This window comes from Plenodomus lingam, assembly GCF_022343315.1.
Source record: "Plenodomus lingam strain CAN1 chromosome Unknown contig_13, whole genome shotgun sequence".
In the NCBI taxonomy this organism is placed as follows: Eukaryota; Fungi; Ascomycota; class Dothideomycetes; order Pleosporales; family Leptosphaeriaceae; genus Plenodomus; species Plenodomus lingam.
The window spans coordinates 1,069,844-1,092,364 of NW_027093931.1; the positions used below are offsets into that span (position 1 = coordinate 1,069,844).

General features: G+C 51.4%; 9 protein-coding genes across 9 annotated transcripts; 3 read left to right on the forward strand and 6 right to left on the reverse strand.

Moving 5' to 3' along the window:
- Positions 1–31: 31 nt before the first annotated feature.
- Positions 32–1,024, reverse strand: IAQ61_001960 (uncharacterized protein; the record flags this gene model as incomplete). The annotated part of the gene is made up of 1 exon (XM_003833772.1): positions 32–1,024. The coding sequence occupies one exon, from the start codon at positions 1,022–1,024 to the stop codon at positions 32–34; it is 993 nt and encodes a 330-aa protein (XP_003833820.1).
- Positions 1,025–1,353: 329 nt separating this feature from the next.
- On the reverse strand, positions 1,354–4,016 carry IAQ61_001961 (uncharacterized protein; the record flags this gene model as incomplete). Its single annotated transcript, XM_066095339.1, has 6 exons — positions 3,907–4,016; positions 3,769–3,854; positions 3,522–3,714; positions 2,012–3,473; positions 1,555–1,796; positions 1,354–1,512 (listed from the first exon to the last, which is right to left on the reverse strand). Exons 1-6 carry the CDS (start codon positions 3,940–3,942, stop codon positions 1,354–1,356), a joined length of 2,178 nt encoding a protein of 725 aa, XP_065954823.1. The 5' UTR covers positions 3,943–4,016.
- Positions 4,017–4,380: 364 nt separating this feature from the next.
- On the reverse strand, positions 4,381–7,764 carry IAQ61_001962 (uncharacterized protein; the record flags this gene model as incomplete). Its single annotated transcript, XM_003833774.2, has 1 exon — positions 4,381–7,764. One exon carries the CDS (start codon positions 7,762–7,764, stop codon positions 4,381–4,383), a length of 3,384 nt encoding a protein of 1,127 aa, XP_003833822.2.
- Positions 7,765–8,057: 293 nt separating this feature from the next.
- IAQ61_001963 (uncharacterized protein) lies at positions 8,058–11,034 on the reverse strand. The gene is made up of 4 exons (XM_003833775.2): positions 10,216–11,034; positions 9,646–10,109; positions 9,297–9,573; positions 8,058–9,248 (listed from the first exon to the last, which is right to left on the reverse strand). Exons 1-4 carry the CDS (start codon positions 10,433–10,435, stop codon positions 8,674–8,676), a joined length of 1,536 nt encoding a protein of 511 aa, XP_003833823.1. The 5' UTR covers positions 10,436–11,034; the 3' UTR covers positions 8,058–8,673.
- A 249-nt stretch (positions 11,035–11,283) lies between these two features.
- On the forward strand, positions 11,284–12,915 carry IAQ61_001964 (uncharacterized protein; the record flags this gene model as incomplete). Its single annotated transcript, XM_003833776.2, has 2 exons — positions 11,284–11,997; positions 12,059–12,915. The coding sequence occupies exons 1-2, from the start codon at positions 11,781–11,783 to the stop codon at positions 12,913–12,915; spliced, it is 1,074 nt and encodes a 357-aa protein (XP_003833824.1). The 5' UTR covers positions 11,284–11,780.
- Positions 12,916–13,242: 327 nt separating this feature from the next.
- IAQ61_001965 (uncharacterized protein) lies at positions 13,243–14,703 on the reverse strand (the record flags this gene model as incomplete). Its single annotated transcript, XM_066095340.1, has 1 exon — positions 13,243–14,703. One exon carries the CDS (start codon positions 14,701–14,703, stop codon positions 13,243–13,245), a length of 1,461 nt encoding a protein of 486 aa, XP_065954824.1.
- Positions 14,704–15,413: 710 nt separating this feature from the next.
- Positions 15,414–16,968, reverse strand: IAQ61_001966 (uncharacterized protein; the record flags this gene model as incomplete). The annotated part of the gene is made up of 3 exons (XM_066095341.1): positions 15,414–16,061; positions 16,116–16,701; positions 16,754–16,968. The coding sequence occupies 3 exons, from the start codon at positions 16,966–16,968 to the stop codon at positions 15,414–15,416; spliced, it is 1,449 nt and encodes a 482-aa protein (XP_065954825.1).
- Positions 16,969–17,645: 677 nt separating this feature from the next.
- On the forward strand, positions 17,646–18,858 carry IAQ61_001967 (uncharacterized protein; the record flags this gene model as incomplete). Its single annotated transcript, XM_066095342.1, has 9 exons — positions 17,646–17,656; positions 17,730–17,736; positions 17,971–18,111; positions 18,209–18,256; positions 18,344–18,411; positions 18,465–18,551; positions 18,607–18,669; positions 18,718–18,735; positions 18,786–18,858. 9 exons carry the CDS (start codon positions 17,646–17,648, stop codon positions 18,856–18,858), a joined length of 516 nt encoding a protein of 171 aa, XP_065954826.1.
- A 46-nt stretch (positions 18,859–18,904) lies between these two features.
- Positions 18,905–22,248, forward strand: IAQ61_001968 (uncharacterized protein; the record flags this gene model as incomplete). Its single annotated transcript, XM_066095343.1, has 13 exons — positions 18,905–19,015; positions 19,064–19,178; positions 19,257–19,424; positions 19,486–19,566; positions 19,614–19,669; positions 19,724–19,959; positions 20,008–20,194; positions 20,245–20,517; positions 20,577–20,764; positions 20,826–21,029; positions 21,107–21,579; positions 21,712–21,933; positions 22,223–22,248. 13 exons carry the CDS (start codon positions 18,905–18,907, stop codon positions 22,246–22,248), a joined length of 2,340 nt encoding a protein of 779 aa, XP_065954827.1.
- Positions 22,249–22,521: the final 273 nt, after the last annotated feature.

The window sequence follows — 22,521 nt, forward strand, 5'->3', positions numbered from 1 at the left end:
CGCACCTGCACATGTCGTCTCCATGAATTTCCTAGATATTAGGATTCTTCCTCCGATTCGCCCCTCCATCCAACACCAACTCCTGCCCACTCAAAAACCCCGCGCCCATGACATACTCGACCGCCTCGGCTAGATCCTCACCTCTGCCCACCCTACCCGCTGGATGCTGTCTATGCCACAGGTCTTCCAAATCATCCTTCCACGCCGCCATCCTCACGGCCTCGGCCTCGGCCTCATGCGGTACGCGCTCCTTCCACGCGCCATTCTGCTGCGCCTTGGACGCTTCATCGCGTGCCCGACACTCGTGCTGCACGCTGACCCAGCCGGGCGAAATCGCCATGACGCGGATCCCCCAGCGCTGACACGACACGGCCATGGCCTGGGTAAGCGCCAATAGGCCGCCCTTGGACGCAGCGTAGCCCTCGCAATCCGGGTCGGATTGGTGTGCGCGAAAGGACGAGATGTGGATGATTGCTCCGCCCTCGTTCAATCTGTCCTCGCCGTGGAGATTCAGTGGTAACTGGTTGAACTCGTCTGTACGCTTCAAATCGACGCTTCGATCAATTCCAGGGGCGTCGTGTGGCTGGCTGTTCCTACTCTTCATGTACGGAATCACGGCTTGCGAGAGATAAAATGGCGCGGAGAGATTCGTCTCAATGTACGTCTGCCACTGCTCGCCCGTGGCCTCATCCTCCATGGTCCCGTTGCCGGCGGTGAAGAAGCCGCGCGCGACGCCTGCATTGTTGATCAAGACGTCGATGCGACCGTTGCCGAAAAACTCGACCGCCTTTTGGACTGCGCCTTTGATCTCCGCGGGCGAACGTAGGTTGGCGATGTGGGAGCCTACGCGGGGGGCGTAGGCGGCTAGATGTGTGGATACGCAGTAGGAGAGTTCTTGGGCATCGAAGTCGATGATGAAGATTTTGTGCGAGACGGGGAGGGAGAGAAGGTGGCGGGCTGTGGCGCGGCCGATGCCTCGGGCCGCGCCGGTTATGATGATATTCTTGGATTTGGTAGAGGGCATGATTTGCGAGGTGGTGTTGTTTGGTTGTTGTCTGTCCAAGCTGGACGGATTTTTCTACCGGTACTCTCGTGGATGAATGGGAATGAAAGTCTCGATCGTTTGTGGCCGTTTTGCATGTGTGAGTATGCACTTATACCCCTCCCTTGCATTACACTCGACGGTCTTGCAGTGCGCTCCAGTGGAGTAATATACGATTGATAAAGTTTGCGCTTCAAAAAAATACCTACCTCAATCAATTCAAAAGACACCCCAACATTGTGCGACACCCGGCACGGGATATTCCACTTCAGCCTGATTCCGCCCCCATCCGGGCTTTATTCCATCCCTCATCAACCGCTGACCCGCTCCCCCTTTGCATTTTTCTCACACATATGCAAAGTAGAAGACTTGCGCCTTGGGGCCGCACAATCCGAGGCAAGCACACACAGCAGTCGTATAGTTGGAAGCAGGGCCGCAGATCCGTAGCTATAGTTCAAACCCTGCAGGAACTACCGGTAGCTAGCGCAACACAGCTACGGGCCATTACTTACTCGTGGAACTGTGGGGGTGATGGTATGCGGATTTGATGGAGCGAAGAGTGGAATCGGTGTTATGTGTACTCGTGGTGTTCCCTCGTGTAGACGGCCCGGGCGAGCAGAAGGGGAAGGAGAAGTTGGGCAGCGCAGTTCGGAAACCCGGGAAGGCGTTGCGAAGTGCGGGTTGGGAATTAGTCCACCAAGCGAATCATGGTCGATGGATTTCACGTGAGGGCGCTTGCTTGTGGTATTGTAACCTGTTGTTCCGTTTAGATTTGGAAGAAGTGGTAACCTGTAACCGTAGGGGATGAGCTCGAACTCCTATTCATCTAGATTTCATGCAAGTATTCGTACGTTGCGTCCATTACTTACACTTGATTCTTAAGAATCCTGACCGATTGCTTATTCAAAAGTGTGGAGAGTATTCATAGAATGCTAATGATAACAGCAATAACACATGGTTAATGCTCACAGAAGTTGAAGCCATACCCTGGCTGCTGGGCCTCCAACGTCATTTCATCCAATCGGCCTCGCTCCACCATGAGCTGTTGCCGCAATTCCTTCGCCTCCTCCAATCCGATGGGAAAGTCGTCCACTCTCTCGGCAACCATCTCAATCAACTCAGTTGGCAAATTGCTGACCAGATTATTGGCTTGTGCTTCGACTTCTCTGAGCCACCAATCGCGGCGCTGTGGTGGCACGTTTGCAGTGGAGATGATGGGAATAGTAGGCGCGACGAGGAACAAAGCAACGATTTTGCGATGACCTGGTTTGGAGGGATCCACGAGTTTGAAATCTCCTACACGGTGCTGGAAGCCATTGGGAAAAGCGATCAAGCGATCTTCCTTTGTAAGCACGCTGCCAATATCCTGAAACTGGTCCTGCTCGTTTTCAATACCGAAAATCTTCTCGATGCCACCAAAGTCGCCCTGCTCGTAGCCCAAGTGTTCGGAGAAAGTTTCTCCGTCTACCCTTGTGCGGAAAAATAGTTGCGAGTCCGTGATGTTGTCATTGTCATAGTAGTAAAGAGCAGTGGCCACAATGTGTTCGTTCAACTGCCCTTCGATATGCCACGATCCACCCGCGTACTCGGGCTGCTCGGGTGTGAGGTGAATATTGGCAAGTTTGACAATGACCTGAAGCTTCTTGTCGCGCCTGCCAAAGAGTTTGAATGGATCCGTAACGTCCTCTGGGGTGATATAAAGATCTTTGAAGTCGGCTGCTTCTGGCTTGTCGTATATGCGCAAAGCTGCGACTTGGTCGTAATACTCATCTTCGTCGAATTCGTCATCGTCAAGTTGATCATCTGTGGGATATTCCTCAACTCCTTCTGGGAGAGTATACTTAACGCCGGTCACATGCAGACGTTGTCGGCTTTGAAGATCGCCAGCTGCATTGCATCGATATACAACATCCCAGAAGGGTACTGCTTTCGTAATCAGCTTTTCAATGGTTGTATAAAGACCCTTGTGATCCACCGGATGCAGGTTGTTGATATACGAGTCGATTCGAGCATTCTTTCCATCTGGAAAGGATACATCACAAGGCAGCCATTGAAAACGGGATGACCACAGGTGCGAATCTCCCGTATTTTTTAGGTTTGGCTGCGGATCGGGTAGAATCGTGCCTTTGCCAATGCTCTGAAGGCACGTCACCAAGTTGATGGTTGAGTCTGGCAATATGCGCGATCGTTGATAGATCAACGGGAACAGGGACGGGTGCACGAGATCCAAAACTTGGCCGTCAGATCCAGGATGCCAGTCCTTCTGGTGATCAGGTACGTCTTCCAAGTCTCTTACTGCATTTCGTAGCTCTTCTTTAATATCTGCCGATATAGCCGTGTCGCTCTTCAGTACGCACGAGGTTGAGTCAAGGATGGGAATCATTCCACTCTTCTCGGAAAAGGCTGCCTTGGCACGTAATTCAGCAATACACTACTATAATCAGCAATGTCCTCTGGCCACTGTATTTCCACTGCTCACATGATTGAAGTTCCCCGGGCTCATGTCTCCGTGGGCAATGGCGGCCTTGTTCCAGTCAAGAGCCTCGGCTTCCTGGCTCCACTTGGCTACAATTTCATCATCGTACACTTTCTTCTCCCAACCAGGCTTATCGGTGATCGAGTTCATGAACAATAGCATGCATCGCTCCCGAACGGTAAGGACTGGATGATCCCTGATATAAGTTATTAATTTTGTTTGCTTTTAGGATCCAAGACATGATTCTCACCAGTCCTTCACTGCCGAGAGAGCTGCCGCCCTTGGGTTGTCTTCTGGATGATCCCAGACGTCGAGCGGCCGTCCGAAACCAGGAAGCTAGGGCTAGATTAGATGATCGGGTTGAAGAGTGCGAAAGGAACTCGCGTACCTCGATCTGACCCTCTCCTGTCGCCATTGTATTCATATTGTCGAAACCAAAGTCAAGGCGGACTGCTCGCTACATATGTAATTTCTATTTCGCGTCCCATTTCGGCCACCAAGCAAACGCTAGAATGGTTGCCTGCAGGCACGAAGCCTATTCTAGGCTGGAGAGGAGTGTTGCGGAGGTAGGTGAACCAGTGGCTGCGTTAGCGCGCTGCTTCTGCCTGGCCCGCCATCGCGTAGGGTGTTCGCGATGATCCAACGCCTGTTGTAGCAATTGCAAGCGAATTCTCAAGTCAACAGTGGTACGGTTCATAACATTTGTTTCGGATGTCTGCTACAACGAAACTAGACTAGCTATTTCTTGTTCAATCATGGCTACCGTATTTTGCTGGAGTCATAGATGTACCGGTTGCCAGACGCTCCGATAACAGGGAAGTGTTGTTGTACATACCTACATACACGCATGACGAAGCTCTTCCTACACCATCGCGCGAATACGTTTTCTTTGATTAGCCAAATGCTTGGCTACGTCCTGCAGCTCATGTTGCAGACTTTTCCCCTTGACATCCATCTCGTGGAACACATGCTCGTAGTCACCAGCATGGCGCTGAAGCAAGGAGCGCAAGACGTGCTCCCCATCCCTCTCGAATATCTCCGCGATGTCAGTCACAGCAGTCTCATTGTCCACAACGTGTCGCAATACCCGTTTCGAAGTGCGAATCAACAGGTCATGTAGCGCTCGCTGATGAGGACTGAGACTTGCTTCCCATTCCAGTTCTTCCGCCTCTGAATTTAGACAAGGGGGGTCAGTTGGTGGCACGTCAGAGTCCGCTGAAGTCGAGCTGTGGCTACTCGGTGAACCTCCAATAGGCGGTGAAGAGGGGAAGTGGATAGAGGAAGCGGCGAATCCGGTAATGCTTTCATCGTATCCGTCATGATTGATCAGTGTCTGCTCGCCATCAATGTCGAGGTCTGCGCCGTGTTCAGCAGATGGTTGCTTCGTGACTTGGGTGTCTTGAACTAGCTGCTGAGGAGCAACCACAACACACTCGTTCGTGGTATTTTGGGGATCGAGCGAGGAATGTTTCGCGGGAACATCTGCAGTTCCGCCACGTAATCGACGTGCACCGGAGTCTGTTATTGGTGTCCTACTAGTATGTCGTAGCAAGTTCTCAGCTGGTATACGACCGACTTCATGTAAAGTATGTGTTCTACTCTGCTCGGATTCCTTAGAGACCTTTGGCATGTTAGACTGCCGGTTATGAATTAGTTGCTTCGTTGTCGCCTTGTCTCCAGATATGTGCTCCGGACGGGGCCAAGCTCGTAACAAAGATGTTAGACCAGGCTTGTGATGCAGAGTTTGCTGCTGATCCTCTCCAGTCCACTGCATAGCCCCCAGATGTGGTGGAGTGATTGCTTGTACTGTGGTCTCAAACTCAGAACTGCAAGAGCTAGTGATCTCAATGGGCTTTTTGGGTGAGCCACAGAATCCCTCTCCAGTGAGCCGACGAGTGAAAGACGAGACTTTTCGACTAGCCCGACGTTGCTGAAATGGGTCCATTTTAGCTGTTTGAACATCTGCCTTCTTCTTCTCCAGATCTACTTCCTCACAGTGCGCGTGTCCTGAGATAGCTGTCGACTCTGCATTGGGCGACGCAGGCACAGGCTTGCTATTACTTGACAGTATCTCAGTATGTGCGACAATGTGCGGTGTCCACACGTTGCTTTCATATGCAGTAGGGTCTATCGGCGATGAAGAGCGGAAGACAGGCCGAGAGCTATCGGTAGAATGTGTTCGGACATTGGGAGTATGTGCTTGTCTTGATGGTTCCGATGGCCTCATTCTCGTCTTCGTTGGAGTTGAAGGTTGTTCGATTGACTGCACGGGACGTAGTGGCTTCTTGAACGTGGCGCTTGACGGCTTCATTGGCTTGCGAGAGTCAACCAGTCCCTGGATAAGGGAGGCTTTCGATGACTTCAGAGAAGAAGAAATGGTCCCATGAGCACCCTCCTGGGTCTGTTGTGGCTTTCGGGCCTTGCTAGCTAGCCTTGTTGACCCTCGTACGATTGTGCTATCTTCCTTCTCTTTGCTGGCCACTTGAGCTTCATCTGACATGGCCATCATCTCCTCGGAAGCTCCTTTATTTACTCTCTTTCTCCGCTTGTTAGTGCTGGTTGACGCCAGTGTACCAGACTTTCGACTGGCGTTAGTCGCGTTTTTTAAACGCACGTCATCAGGTATGTACTCGCCATCATCGACAGCTTTCCGCTTGGCACGTGATCGGGTGTCTCTTGTACTGTTTTTTTGGTCCATGGCGATCTTCTTGGATGGTTTGGGCTGTTGTTTAGATTTTGCTTTAATCTTCTTCATAGTTGTTGGTCCCATGGTTTGCTGTCTATCTGTGCCTGGCGCCTCATATACTGCAATATCTATATCTTCTGCAGGCTCAGGGCTTGGCCTAAAAGCCCTGTCCTTCGCTAATTGAGAGACTTTGGGAAGTTTTCCTTTCCTGGCGGTTGCTGACTTAGACCTCAAGCCTGTTGTAGGAGTGTGGAAGATCGGATTATGTTCGCTTATAAGTCCCACGGACCTCGAAGGATCTTGCGTCTGTATCTGTTTTGCCCCATTATTGACCGGGGTCGTTCCATCTGAAAGTTGGCTGGGCGAGGCCTCACCTCCCCTGCCACCTGCCATAGCAGGATTTCCGTTTCCTTGAACTGGACTTGCTGCTCCTTCGGCTTGCCTGCTACCCGAAATCTCCGAGTGATGATATCCAATGTTAATTTGTCCGATAGATTTCGGCGTTGTGCGCAATTGAAAGGAATTGCCAGCAGGACCCGACTGATTCTCTTCTTGTTGAGCTTGAGAGACTTTGGCGGTAGCATGTTGCTCCTTATTTCTATCATGACGTCTCGTACCCCCGCACTTGATGGGAGAGCTAGAGGACATGTGAGGATTTATCTTCAAAGTGGGTGGCCCCATGGACGATTGAGTTGATTGCTGATGCTCCTTGATGCAACTCTCCCACTCCTTTGCATCCGCGGAATGCTCAAACATGAACGTTAGCTCTGTTCCTTGACGCGTCGAGTGGTTGAAGCGGTAAGTCCAAGGTTTCGCTTGAAGTGTAAGTGTTAACTCCCAAGGTTCGTACTCACTTGTCCGTGCTTGAGAATCGTGAAGCGTGGATTGTTGGGACTGTGTGCTACAGATGTGATTGATCGGAACGTCGAGGAAGTGAATTTCACGTAGATTGGGGCCTGGTAGAATCACGGTCAAGCTTCCCGCCTGAATAATTGCAACAGGAAGACCCTCATTGGAACTGCTCCACTGGAACTCGCCGGGAGATAATAGGGAGACGGGATAAATAATCGACGTAGTGTTGTTCGATGCGGTCAAGGCTAAGCTGTGCAATGCATCAAGGAAATCTTGGAACTTGGCCATCCAGCGCACATCGAGGTCCTTGGGAAAATTCAGCCCACAGTTGCGAACTTTGTCGGAGGCCCAGAGACGGTCATCCTCGATGTCGTGCACAAGGGCCTGTCGCATGGCCAGACCAGCAACGACCCTGGTTTCTTCCAGCTCAGTGTCACTAAGGACAATTGCTCCTAGTTTCTGTAGATCATGAGGTTGAAGATGATCAACAACATTGGGCGCTGCGCCAATCATGCCTGCCAGCGCAAGACCGATCCATCGCCGGCGGATGTGAGATAGATTAGTGTTGCAGAATGCATGTAAGTACCGCTCAGCAGTGACAAAAGAAAGTCTATCGAATTCATTGGCGATAATAAGCTGGTGCAAAAGCAAATGTGACGCGTCGGTGTCTGGCTCGTTGAGCGCAGCATCAAAAGGGAGTGAAGCCATGCAGAGAAGTGGAAAGGTTACAGTCAAGGAGACGAGACATGTCAGCGCAAGTGCGCAAAAGAAGTGGACGTGTGAAAGAAGGAAGGAAAGAAATGCAGTGTAGAGAAAAAGGGAGGGCGTCGCAGTGTTGGTTGGGAAGTCGCGACGGTCGGGATGACGTTTTGACATCTACCGGTACCGGTAGTAGGTACCGTACCTTGCGGAGGGCAGGTACGATACGGTACCACGTGACGACACCCGACGCGACAGTTTCGCGACAAGCTGAACCTTCGCCCTGGCTACACACGCACCAACGAACGCTGTCATACGCTTTCTACCCTCAAACCAGGCAGTCTAACAAAGGGAGGATGAAGCGAAGATCAAAGACAAATTGACACAAGCTTACGAGCTTTGCGGGACAATGCGTTTGATCATCCACTCCTGACGCGAAGTGATTTCATCTCAACACCAACTTAGCTACTCGAACCATCTTCTTGCGATCGGACATGATTGACCCAAGGAGACTGCAGATGTCATCCCATCCAGATCATGTAAGTGGCTTTGAGAACCCAGCTTATACGCTGTAGAATAGGTTGGGATGAATCACACCTTGAGGAAACACCAGCGCAGCTTCATTGCGTCGTTTTCGCTCAAGTACCGGTATCTACCTCAACCTATCGCGCCTAGGTAAGCATCCGCATTGGCTGCTGGCACAAGCTCTGGACAACTTCATTCAAAAGCCATGCCAAACAAGGTGCAATCGCTCATCGTATCGCGCATGTCGGCCCAACTTTGGCGCACATCATGAAAGCTCACGTTGTCATGTAAGATCTCTACAAGATCTCTCTGTCAATGTCCATCGAATCTTCCAAAATCCTCTCTGCACTTTTTTCTCCACAGAATTCCTCCACCTCAGATGCCCCTAAACATCTACAAAGTGTAGAGAAAGTCTGGCTTCCTATCCCCCATTTCCGCAATCTCCTTCTCGTCCTTGCCTTCGATCCAAACATCCCGAGCACCACTGCTTCTCTTCTTGTTCTCTCGCGCCAGCAAGGCCCTTGTCACAAGACTACCACCCAGGAGAAACAGCGTGAGATAGGCCAACACGACGCCATGGCCGAGAAAGAACCTCGGCTTGTCTTTGCCTCTGTAGATGTTTGAACTCACTACACCGTTGAGGTTGCCCCATCCTATGACGAAGCCAATGGAAACACCGCGCTTGTACACGCCTTCGACGTTGTTGGATGCCCAGGAAATGGTGTTGGCGACGCAGGGGTAGATTCCAATTGCGCCCAAGAAGGTGCCGGCGTATTGGACGTGGGGATTGGACGAACCTAGTAACATGGAGAAGCCGATGATTCCGAAGAATGAGACGATGATGTTGCAGAGTCCGCGCTGCCGCGTTCGGTCGCCAATCCAGCCGACTAGAACGGTGATTACAGCTGCCACGGCGTAGGGAGGCACAGAGAGAAGATTGGCTTTGGTTGATGTGTAGCCAAGGTTGGCTGGGAGGTCTTAGTTGGATTTCAGAATTACACAGTTCTTGCACTTACCCAAGATAGTCGGAAGGAATAAACTGAACCCGTACAGAGCACCGTCAACTCCACTGTACATGATGGCATACATCCAGGTCTTCCAGTCGCCGACAGATTGCCAGAAGTACTTCATCTGGAATTCTTCATGCGTAGCCGATGCTTGATTATCTGCTCGCAAACGTCTCAGGACACGCGCGCGATCATCCGGAGACAAGAAGGTAGCTTCAGCCGGGAAATCATGCACCATCCAGTAGCTTGCAATGCCCACCACTATCGTCGCCAACCCTTCAAGAATCTGTAGATATAACACAGTCAGCACACGAGAATCACCTCTACGCTTCCCACCGTCATTGAACAACAAACTTACAAAGATCCACGCCCACCCAGGCTTCCCTCCCACCCCCTTCATCTGCGCAATCCCCGCAGCCAGCAAGCCCCCAAACGAGCCAGCCAGGGCCGCGGCACTGAAGAAGATCGCAGCCCGAATTCCAAACTCGCTGCGCTTATACCAGCAGCTCAGATAGTAATTCACACCAGGGAAAAGCCCAGCCTCCGCAACACCCAACCACCATCGAGACGTCATGAGGCCCGCGTAGTTATGCACCAGACCCATGCACGTCATGCAGATTCCCCAGAGCACCATGATGATGGGGAGAAAGATGCTCGGACGCAGTTTCTTGAGCAGGACGTTGGTAAGGGGTTCGAAGACGGAGTAGGAGACGAAGAATATGGTGAGCGAGGCCGAGTATTGGCCATCGGTTAGATGGAGGTCGGTTTGCAGGCCGTCGACTTTTGCGTTGCCGATGTTTGTGCGGTCGAGGAAGGAGATTACTATTGGGCATTTTTTGTCAGGCACAGGTGTGAGATTCGAGTGGGGTTGCAAATTGGGAATGCTGCTGTAGTGGCGGCAGTGGATGGGGAGAAAGGCTGCACATACGGTAGAGGAATGAGAGCCAGGGTATGAGCTTGAAATCTAGTTTTCGAAGCAGCTTCTTGTCGGCAGCGGCGCGGTCTTCTTCGCTGAGACCTGCGTCGGGGTCTGGCAGGTTGTCGATGGTGTGCATGTGATCAATGTGTTGCGGTGCAACGGGTGAAGACTCGATTTTCTTCTCCTCACTCGAGCGCGCGTTGCTGTGATGCTCCATTGCCGAAGCCATTGTGTCGTGAAATTTTCACTTCTGCTATGGTGGCGGTTCTACTTTTCAAGCATGGACTGCAGAGAATATACTGGATCTGTCGTCCCAATGCTTCCTCAGCTCGAACTAAAATGCAAACGAAGCGCTTGCAAACGGCCGGCGCGACTGTTGACCGTATTTCTGACGAAGATGAAGGTTAAGAGTAAAGAAGTGCTCTTCCTAGCCGCAAAGACCCCTAGGTACTCAGCTTCTCCCACGAGATCAAACGTCATGGTCACTGTTCAAGTCCCGCCCCTCCAGGCTGACCGTTGGCGTATCATAATCCCGAAAAGATGCAGCTTCGCATCCCCCCACACCCGTCATACATCTAAGCTACCGCCTTGACATATCCAATGAAGCCAGTCTCTTTCCCTAGACCCGTGCATATCAGCGAACATTCGATTTCTCCACATACACAACCCGCCCCCCACACATATCTAGCGCATGACGATCCCCTGCGTAATCATGCCACACCGGCACCACAATCACCATATTCTCCATTTACCTAGGAAACAAGCTCCCCTCGAAATCTCCTTCCTTGTGTCCGCCGATAAATCCCAAGGCGTAGTCACGAACAGTCCAGACGGACGAACTGTTGTCTTATCTCCGGTGTCCCAAGCACAATGATCCACAACTAGCCCATCTGCCGTACGGTTACCGTAACCCCGACACGAACTATCAAAGCTCCTTCCTAGCTAGGGATGGTGGTAGGTATTAGGTAAGACCATTTTGAATGGCACGCAAGGAATAGAAGAGCCAGGGGGGTATAGTATGCTGTCTGTATAAGCCTTTGCACAAACCCATACTGGAAAACCATACGCCTGATAGTCGCACAGGCAAGATTCTCGCAAGGCTGCAATATCCATGTGCTGACGCTCCCCGTTCGCATTTCCTCTTCTCACATAGGCATTTACCTCAGCAGAGTATTGATGAACCTGTACCTGCTGCGACACACCAAAGCAATGCAGCCATTAGCTATTTGTGCTGGTGGTACCGCAGCTCACGTATACTCGAAGTGGCAATATTGCAGCAAGACCGTCGAAGACTGCATGCAGCGTGCCGTGTTTGTTCTACAGCATGTGAGAGGAGAGGGTTGCCTGCCGTACCAAGTCAATGGTCCCGTCCCGAGGTTCGAACTACCTACGGCAACGTTACTAGTCAACGCCTCATTGGTCACTTCGCGCTAAAGTTAGTACGGTACCGGTAATGGCGCGTCGCGTCTTCCCTTCACTCAGGCGATCTTTTTCGAGGCGCCATGATTGCTTGAGCATTGAACAATACACACAACGAGGGTTCTTCTGATAATCATTCTTTTTTCAAGAGAAAAATGGACGACTTGCAAGAAGACGTACAAATGGATACGCAGGAGATGGATATTGAAAGCCCACCCGAAGAAGTCTTCATGGCGCCTTCGATACACAAGGACGACATTCTTGCTGGAAGGTCATACTCGCACTTTTCGCCCATTCCCCAGCAAATTGCAGACGACATGTCCACAGAAGTCGTCCTCGGCGTGGATGAAGCCGGTCGCGGGCCCGTCCTAGGTCAGAAGCCACCCCCCTTCAGCCATAGTCCGTACCAGACCACAACTAACCCTTCCATCAGGCCCTATGGTCTATGCCCTCTTCTACCTCCCTCTCTCCCTCCATCACTCTCTCCTCGCAGACACACACCACTTCAACGACTCCAAGGTCCTCACCGCCGACTTCCGCACATCCCTCATGCGCACCCTTTGCACGCCCTCGACCGACCTGCACGCCGCCGCCGGCTGGGCAACGCGCTCCCTCTCCGCACAAGACATTTCCGCCCACATGCTCTCACCTTCCGTTTACAACCTCAACGCGCAGGCCATGGATGCCACCATCGACCTGATTAAAGGCGTGTTGGAGAAAGGAGTAAACGTAACCGACATCTACATTGACACCATTGGCAAACCAGAGATATACCAGAAGAAACTCGAGCGGATATGGCCGACGATACGCATCACCGTGGCTAAAAAGGCGGATAGCTTGTACCCCGTTGTCAGCGCTGCATCTGTGTGTGCAAAAGTCACGCGAGACGCGGCATTAGAGGTTGGTTATGGAAAATACCATGACCATGACCACAGCCACAGCCAGAGCAGCAGTACCGATGTACTCAATGCACAAACACAAACACAGGATCCAGTAAAAGCCACAGTATCATGGGGATCCGGATATCCATCCGACCCCCGCACACAGGCCTGGCTCAAACAGAACATGGACCCGGTCTTTGGCTGGGGCACAGAGTGTCGCCATTCGTGGGGCACAGCCAAGGAATTGCTCGAGGGGAAGAAGGCGGATGTAGGTGTGGAGTGGCCGGTAGAGGACGAGGGGGATGATATGCGCTTGACAGATTTCTTTGTGGGTAAGGGGGAAGGGAGGGGGGATGAGTTGGCGGACTGGTTCGGGAAGAGAGTTACGTGTGAGATGGAGGTGTTTTGATGTAGGTTGCATCATATAAATCTAGACGTCACAGCGGCTTGCGTACCCCACTCTGGGTATTCATCACAATAGACGAGGGAACGAACCTCGAGGTGTAAGGAGAAGTAATGAGCTTACAGCCAACATAGCAGCGACAGGGCAAAAACTCATCCGACGCATCGTAACGAGAGCAATAGCAAACATTCTAAACACATCAAACGAGTCTACCAAACCACCCAATCCTCGAGATGAAAGAAAAAGACCTCACACCCTCCCTACCATCCACCGCCCTACACCACAACCGACTAACCCCCCAACCCAAATCCTTCCCTTCCCCACCCCTCCTCCTCACTCAGCAATCATAGCCTCCTGCGAATGAAACCCATGCGTTGACCATACCACACGCTCCTCCTCGTCCCCATCCTCCCACTCATTCGGACAAAGCGGTACCGGCTGCCACCACCGACTACGCACCATCAGCTTCCCGACATCACCCCAATGATGCGGATCCCGCATCACCCGCTGCAAGATTTCCGTATCCATGTCGCGCGTGCGCAGGCCGGCTAGTGTGCGTGTTATGCGCGTTTGTAGGAGTGAGGTGTTGGATAGGGCGGGGAAGTTTTTGCGTGGGGGGTGGGGGGCTTGTTGCTGAGGTAGATTGGGGAGGTGGGGTGGTGGTGGGGGAGTATGGGGGATGTGGTGGATTGGGGGATTGTCATCGTGGTGGTGGTGGTGGTGGTGGTAGTAGTAGTCATCCTCGTCCTCGTCCTCGTCCTCGTCCTCATCATCAACATTCTCATCATCGCAGTCCCCAAACCGCGCCCCCCCATCCCCTCCATACCGAAAAAAATACCCACTCTGCGCAACACCAGGCCCTGCAGACACCGCGCGCCGCACCTCCCGCCTGCCCTGGCCCTCGCGACCCTGCCTCGCGTGCTCACTGTTTACACTGCCAAGGCACTGCACAGCCGCCATCCGCGCCGTCGCTAGCTGCTGTAGTGCGCATCTGTATAGCTCGAATCGGCCCCGTGCTAGCGTGAGCCGGAGCTGAGTGATCTCGTGCCGTATGCGGAGTACTTCGGCGTGTACGGTGGCTTGCGAGGTGCGATGATGGGCAGAGTTGCTTGTGTTTGAGTCGGTGGTGCGGAGTGGGAATTCGTTGCTGATTCTGCGGATGATGTGGCGGGTGGGTATGGGTAGGGAGGGGGATGTTTCGCTGGAGAAGAGGGCGGGTTGGTGGGGAGAGCGGTTGTGGGGGTTGTCGTGTATGTGGTGGGTGAGTACTGTTGTGAGTGGAGTGTTGTGAGGAGGGATTGTGGCTGGAATTGTGGTGGGAACTGAGCTGGGAGTATACGTTTGGTCTGTTGTTGTGGATGCGATGGCTGTTGATGGGTAGCTTGCAGATGGGTTAAAGTTTTCTCGATGAGCGTGGTTCGCTTCATCATGTCTGTTCACCCGTCTCTCTATAATCCCTTGTCTTGTACGAATACTGATTCTCGCTGCAAGAATTGTATGGTGGTCGTTCCGGGTCAGTGTTGGGTCTTGTCGGGCGTTGCCTAGCCGAAGCAATTGTTCTTCAGCACTGCAACCTGATGACAAGATCTGGCGAACGATTTCTGCGCCTCGTTCTTCATACCGCAGATTAATTGGCATACATTCCAGTTCAGCATGTGCTTGGCTCGCAAAGGGAGCGCTGTTGGGTTCCTCTTGTTGTTGGTTGTTGGTGGCGAGTGGATCTATGTGTCCATCTGGGTGGCTGCTGCTTCTCGACGTATCGGTGGCACCATCGTATCGGGAAAGTAGAGGCATGTCGAGTATAAGTTTCTGAAAAGGATTGTGGGCTGGAGCTTAATGTATGTGTGTATGTTTGTTTCGAGTAGTGATACTGATGGAATGATAGTACGAGCGGATGGGCGCAGTGCAAATGATAGTGGAAGTACGGCGAGTGTAGAATGATGAATGTGAGAATGTGGATTGATGCTACTACTGCAAGTTCGCTGAGTAAGAGTACTTTCTTAAACAGAGCATTGGGCGCTCTTCACTTTTATGAGAGCTGAGGAAAGAGTTGCTGCGTTGACGGAGTCGGAAGGCACATGGTTCCACAGCTTTGTGACACTCAGCAGCTGAGGTGTTAGCCTTTACTCCGAGAGATGCTCTTACTGACCTCGTAATTTGGCAACAGTGGTTGAATCTTTAGGACAATAATGCGGCACAACAACGTGAAAGTAGATTGGAGATAAGACACGACATGGAATAGATACTAATTGTACCATAACATATAGTAGCATAGCCATATTGACTTTCAACAACATGAGTAGAGAATGATACGAATAAGTCGATATTGATCAATTCCCACGAAAACATCCATCCTTAGTGTGTGAAAGCACGTAGGGTAAGACGACGTTGGTGCTTGCCAACCATTTTGTTTAGCGCGTGAGGATGCGACTGGGTCCAAAATATCGCATGCGTCCTTCACTGACTTCGTCTTGACACTGACTACTAACTAATTATGCTTTTTCTTAGGGCGGTCTATTCCGCACTCTCATATTCTTCCATCTCGTATAACCAGATTCACCCTTGAACTGCTGCGGCATTTGGTCTACTAGACGCCCCTTCGCATACTTGTAACAGGCGTACCAAACAGCCACGACAATCGCTGTTAGGGGTACTGCGATGACCCATAACAGCCAGAAATCCCGCGATACCGTCATATGATACGGCTTCTCATCCTGCAGTTTCATGAATTCGGTTCCGAAGACAGCGGCGATGGTGCTCAACGGCATGAAGATTAGGGTCATGACTGCTATTGTCTTCATGCTTTGACTTTCCGATTGCATCAGACGGCTGTCACCTTGCGTAACAATGTGGAAAGATAGTTGGATGATGTTGGCCATGCGCGCATCCAGACTTGTCAGCCGGCACTGCGTCGATTGGAATAGCGTGCGGCGGTATTGGAGCGCCTGGTACGTGAGTTTTTGCGAGGGATGCGGACGATCCCTCATTCTCGATTTGTGGCTATCTTGCAGGTCGTTTAGTGTTGTTAACGCTGCTTCGCAGTTTTCGCGCAGAAATATGGTATGCTTTGCCAAGTTATGAAGGCCCGTAAAGTGGTCGTCAGGCAGCTCTGTCGTAGCCTTTCCTGGTGTGCTTGCCATGCTCAGTGTTTGCTGATAATTCATTAGAACATACTTTGCATAGATTGAGCCGCAGGCAAGTATTACCGTTTCAATACTACCAAAGATGTTTCCAACTATCCAAGAAGTTCGGTCCAACATTTTGAACATCTCTTCAAAGACAATGTCCATAAGGATATACGGATCATTTATCAGGTCCCCACCCTTAGCCGTGCCTATCAATCTTCGAAAGCGATCTCGCAGTGTATTTGGTGCGCCAAAGCAGAACAACTCAACTTGTGGCGGCGTAGATATTACTGCTACCGTGACATCGCTGGCCGAAGAGCTGGTTCTGAGTGGTTGTGGTGTACTCGAGTCTCGTATTTTGAGCACGAAGCCGGGCTTTAGCCATGTGTAGTTCGCCTGGCTCTGACTTTGTGCCGCGATGCGGTTTGCATCTTGGCTTTCAGCTTTGTTTTGAGGGTGCACAATTCGGTCCTGATCTACTGTTACATCTTTACAGAGGATGTGGAACCAAAGGCACGTTGAACTATCCGTATCGTAGTGTACACCAAAAGATTGAGAGACGCCTTGCAAACTTTCGTTGACAAAGGCGCTAGGTATTTCGCATCGTTCGAATAGCTCCACGAATCCTTCGACTGTATTAGGATGTGGCACATCTTTTGGGGCCCAACTATTCAGTTAAGTAGGTAAGTAACAGATGCGACGCTCGCTGGAAGACTTACACTACACGAACGGATCCTCCACTTTTGGTGAGCAACTCTCCTACTGAATTGATATTGCTAATCTCAACCCCATGGGCATGATTATCTGACCATCCGAAAGCCTGAAGAGGCAAGTAGTTACCCGGGCCCGGTGCTCTAACTCGCGCTGCTTTTGGGACCTCAGCTCGAAAGTCGTCCAGCGGCTTGTGATCTACAGTAGGACCTCTGAATGACATTTTAGCAGTTACATGTATGAACTCAAACAAAGATTCCCCAAATTGCAGTTATTTTGCATTAGACAAATACAGCTTTACAGAACATACTCTGATCATCCTAGCTGCACAGAGTTCGAAAAAGCATTGTTGTACTACAGCCGTACCGTACACATGGGGACGAGTCTCGGCTTTGCCGTACTCCTTTTCCACCTTGGCCCCCTTGCCAAATTCTCAGCGACGCCATTACGGCCCCCACCATACAGCAGCCAGGATCTGGTTGTATTATGGCTGCGCCGCAAATACCCATTGCAGTCTCATAGGACATTCGAGACTAGCAGTGCTGACCCTCATGTTTTCAAATCTTAGCTTTGATCTTGTACCGGTGCATGGGGAGCTCGATACGAAAGCTGAAGGCAGTTCAGTATCTGCCATCCTATCATGTGCGCTGCTGGCGCTACACAACGTCCCAAAAAAGTATCGTGGCGCAAGGCTGTGAAAAGGCCACGAGATGAGCCCATTCCACAGCTCTACACAAGAGTTATTCGATCTGACCACAGCCAATTTTCCCAGGACCTGACCATTGTTCAAATGCGAGAATGCGAAGCTTTCGAAACTAGTAATCCCTGCGTTAGATGCAGCCTTTGTCTGCTGACCGCGTCACCAGTCGTAGGACCTGCATCCGCACTGACAGAAAGAATATGACTGCCCGGTAATGGAATGCCCCGACTTGGATTATGAATACTTCAAGCCGACAGCAATGCTGACATGCTTGTGATAATCAGGATAAAAGTTTGTACTTTTCAAAGCGAACAAGAGTTGATGTTGGTCAGGATAGATACAAGTACGGATTAAGCGAGAATCCTTAGGTACCTAGACCTGTCGTTCACTGGTACCGCTAGATCAGCTGGATGTGATGATTTCGATTCGATTTCTTGTAAGGCTTTCTCCAAAGCGGAACGTGCCTTAAGCTGGCGGCAAAAGCGACCAGGGTAGGCGAAAAGCCGATATGGTTACAGCCATCAGTGCATCGTTACACCGATGATTGAGATACCCGTAGACGATGAACATGGTGTGGCTACAAAGATGGTATACTGCTCTGGGACGACCGGTGAACTCGCCCCTGGCTTCAACATGATGGTAGCCTGCTCATGTTCGACAAAAGTGGTAATAGACACCGGTATTCTTGAAGGGGGCTTTATTGACTGCGCGAGCGCATGGTCTGGTCCAATGATTGGACCTGGCTTATAGCTGACCTGAACAGGGAGACACAAATTTCGGAGTCTCTAGACCATTTTGGGACCATGGAAAGGTTCGTCAAACACCGTGGGCGCTGTGGCTCACGTCCCTAAGCTGGCTATAAACACACATCTGGCATACTATATCAACACTCCTAGAGCACGCTTCAAGCACCATCATTGCTACAATACTCCTCTTCCCCCCCGAAGATTTAGCTCAGTTTACATGGTACAAAGTCACGAATTCACCTATCTAAGCTTGACTCACTAACTTGTATCGAGGCCTACACTTCTAACCCTTCTGGACGACACGGAGGAGGCCTCGATCCTAATACCAGTACTTCTATTCAAGCCTCATCCATTCACCAGGTAAGATACAAATGTGCAACTTCACGCGTAGCATTCATAATTAAGCAATACCCAGGGTCCAAAGGTCCATCTCGGAGGAGGCAATTTCGATCCAAACTCTCCCTCCTCGAGAGACTCAGTGACTGTACAACCACTTCCGATTGAGAGGCCAAACTTCAACGCGCAGGCAACTCATAGTTACCCAGTAGGTTGAACAATCTTGAGCCTGGCGATGAAATTAAAACGTTGCTTTAGGCTCCGTCCACAAACGCTCCTCGGCCATATCAGCAAGCGCCGCATCAGGACAAGGCTGAGCCAGGCTGCATAGCCCAACTTCGTGCTTTCTTCCGATAATTGCATTTGAAGAAATCAGCATGTCTTCAAAGGAGACTCAGAATTCTGCCTATGAGGTGGGATCTAACAGTCCTGCTGGCCTTCATCATGGCGATGTCCCAGTGCCACCGCAGGACCAGCCCTATGGGAAGGTACATCATGCACAATCTACTACCATATCTGTTTCTGACACTGCCAAGCCAAATCTTCCCGTGCGGCTGCGCGAATACGCTCACATACTCGATCCCTGGACTATCTTCAAATGGGAACACCCTCATTTCTACCGCAAACCTGGTTTCGGATACCAAAAGCTAGGTATGTAGGTTCCAACTGCGCTGCTCCATCTTCATGTTTCCATACGTGCTTGTGAAGATGACTAATTTATAACTTTAGCCTCTTATCGACATCGTGACGTGTTTGATCGCATTTGGATTGGAGACTATGATGATCGCTACATTTCGTCTTGGGATGGCAAGATCTCCAAGCTTGTTGTGCAGGCTGTCGATGACATTTATGACAATAATACGGGATCTACATATCGTCGGACTTTCATAAGGAATAGTAAGTAAAAGGTGAAATCTGCTTTGTGTGCTACTCAGGCTGACTCTTATGCACACATCAGGTGCACCTATATTCCTGAGACTTGCTAATTGGCCTTTCAACCACATTAATTATGCAAAGCACAATGGGCCCACAAGCGAAGGTAAAATGAAGTCAGTACGAAAATCTTCGTGGGACTGACAAAACTAGATTTCCCCATGCTATGCCTCAAATGGTTCATTGCATCATGTGCCATCACCCTCGTTGTTAGTAGCTCTCTGACCCGATATCTATCACAACTAATCGCTGGGACCGTGCAGATATCCACTCCTATTGCTGCTCAGCCGGAGGCGCGAAACAATGGCGGCTATGATCCCGTGCCATATCAATACTTTGGCTATCCCAAGGTCGCCCGCAACATCCTCGAGATGGATCGTCCTTTGGGCCGCGACTCGATCCAGACAAACGCCATTGCCGAACGTGTGCTACGGCCTCGCTATCTCTGTTTCTTGCGCGATAAGGGACAGCCTGCCAAGATTACGAAAGTTGAAGAATGGTAACTTTTCCAATCATGGCTTGGTGTAGCGTGGGCTGACCATACAAGGATTACTGAAAACCCTGGGCGTAACCTCTCTTATGTGTTCATTGCATATACGGCTGAGCAGTTTGAAAGTACAGAAGATCTCCTGGCCCTTCATAGGATCGCTGATGCGGCCGCTCGTAATGCTGGAGTCTTGGCCTATTGGGTCGGCTGTTCGTGCATGCCTGAGCGGGACGAGATGCAAGAAGACGTAAGTACACTTCCAAACTAGCTTTGAACAATACACTCACACCAGTCAAGGTTTATCGCATATGCGATGTGATCCGAGGCGCACATTCCCTTGCCATAGCCATTGGCCGACCAGCAAACGACGGCAAAGACATCAATGTAGCAGATATCTTGCTTCAACAATGGGGTAAACGTGTATGGACGTTCCCTGAGATCCTCCTGTCACCCGCTGGCAAGGAGGTCAAAGTTTACATGCGTGGTGGTGATCTCACGCTCCCCATTCGCGTGGCCAAAAATCAGTTCGCTGCGCAAGTGTGGAAGGACGATGCCCTTGTTGCGCGTCAGGTACGATGGGAATCGCTATATACATGGATTAAAGAGAGTCTACTAACTGACCATCCAAGCTCATCGACCATTACGAAGGCAACATGATTCTCAGCCAACTAGAACTCGTCACTCTAGCCCTCGAATGTCTCCACAAGCGAGAAACAGCCCAGTACCTCCCCGGTGATCACAGTTACGCGCTCATGGGCCTCCTACGCATACGCCCCAAAATCGACCCCACTGACTCGGCCTTTCAAGCTTTCGCCCGGTAGGTCAAGAATTTCACTCATGGTGGGTACTGTTATACCCAACACCACTGACCATGACAGCCTCTCCCTGGCAAACGGCAGCGACCAGCTCCTCGAGCGCCTCATCTGCGTTTTACCCAAGACACCCGACCAGCCCTGGCACTCGATGGACGATGCCTATGACGCCAAGCTCTGGGATATTCTCCCGCAAGACGTGGGCATAGCAGGCGTAGGCGAAGACGACACCATCATCCTCGACGGCTGTCGAGCCGCAAATATACGCTGGTACGTCCTCTACACGCGCACAAACTCAGACTACAATCCCAGATGCACTGACCCATGCTTCTTCGCCCTCACAACAGGAAATCCTTTACCCCTGTCGCTCACACCCGCCGCCTCTCCTGGCGTCGTCTCCTCGCGCAAATTGCCCTACGCCTCACGACCATCGTCTTCATCGTCGCGCTCGTACTCCTCGGCATCCCCTCTACAAAAATCATTGGCATCGGCCTAATCATCTACACCCTCGCCCTCATGGCACTGTCCCCCTGGCTCCTGCGCCTGCTGTACCTAGGCAAGTTCTGGGAGCAGCAGTGCTGGTTCTTTGGCTTCGAGGGCTATATGGACCTGGACACGATTGAGACGCAGATATTTGGGGCCCGGCTGGGCCGCATGAAGTGGACGGCGGCGGCGTCGCCGTTGAGTCGCCATCGGAGGAATGAGCAGGGGGAGTGTGTGGGGTTCGATCCGACAGAGGATGAGGCGGTGCGGGAGTTGGTGGAGAGGGCAAAGGGGGCTGGACCTGGTGATATGAGGGTGTTTACTTTGGTGGATACTGGTCCGTTCTTTTCTTTCTCCTTTCTCCTTTCTTCTTTCTCCTTTCTCCTTTCTCCCTTCTCCCCTCTCCACTTCCCCCCTGCCCCTTCCCCCACCATCACCACCACCCAACTAACCTCCTCCCCCAAACCAGGCAACATGACAGCCACTATCTTCCAAGCCGCCCGCCCCCCCACCGCCTTCCTCATGACCGCCTCAGAAGGCGGCATGAAGCGCCTCCTCGGCTGCTCCTACGCCTGGGAGACCTCGACCTTTTACCGCGAGACTGTGCTGCGTATCGGGACAGAGTTCGAGGACAAGATGGCGCGCATTGGGCGCGTCAAGTTGGGGTTTCGTAGGGGGAAGATGCAGGTTGGTCAGTTGGGGGAGGTGGGGGAGGCGGTGGGGGGGTTTGCTGTGGAGGGGTAGGTTTGGGTGGGGAGGAAGGGGGTTTGGGTTGGGATGAGTTGGGAAGAATTGGTTTATCTCGAAAGGGGTGGATATTTGCAAAGGGAGTGCGCTGGTGGTTTGGTTCTTTTTGGAGGAGAAGGAGGGGATTGGCGTTTTATCATCTAGTATCACTAGGCAGGAAGAAAAACATCCCTGTAGTAAACGAAGGGAATACTGGACTGGTACTGACTAGTCGTGTTACTGATACCTGGTAGCTGAGGAGAATGAATGGTATTCTTGATTTGACAGCTTGGCTCTGCAGTCTCGAGTCTCGAGTCTCGAGTCACCCGTTTAAAACATACACAGACACTGAGAGAGAGAGAGCACGTGGACTACCTCTACCTCTACGCCTACCTGCCCACAATCCACAACCCACAACCTCCATCCCTCTCCTCCTAGCCAAAAACAACGCACATGTAAACAAAAACCCCTTTACTCGAAACACCCCCCCCCCCCCCCGCAAAAAAACCAGCCTTTGAGGTCTTGGATATTGGGTATAGAAAACATGATAGTT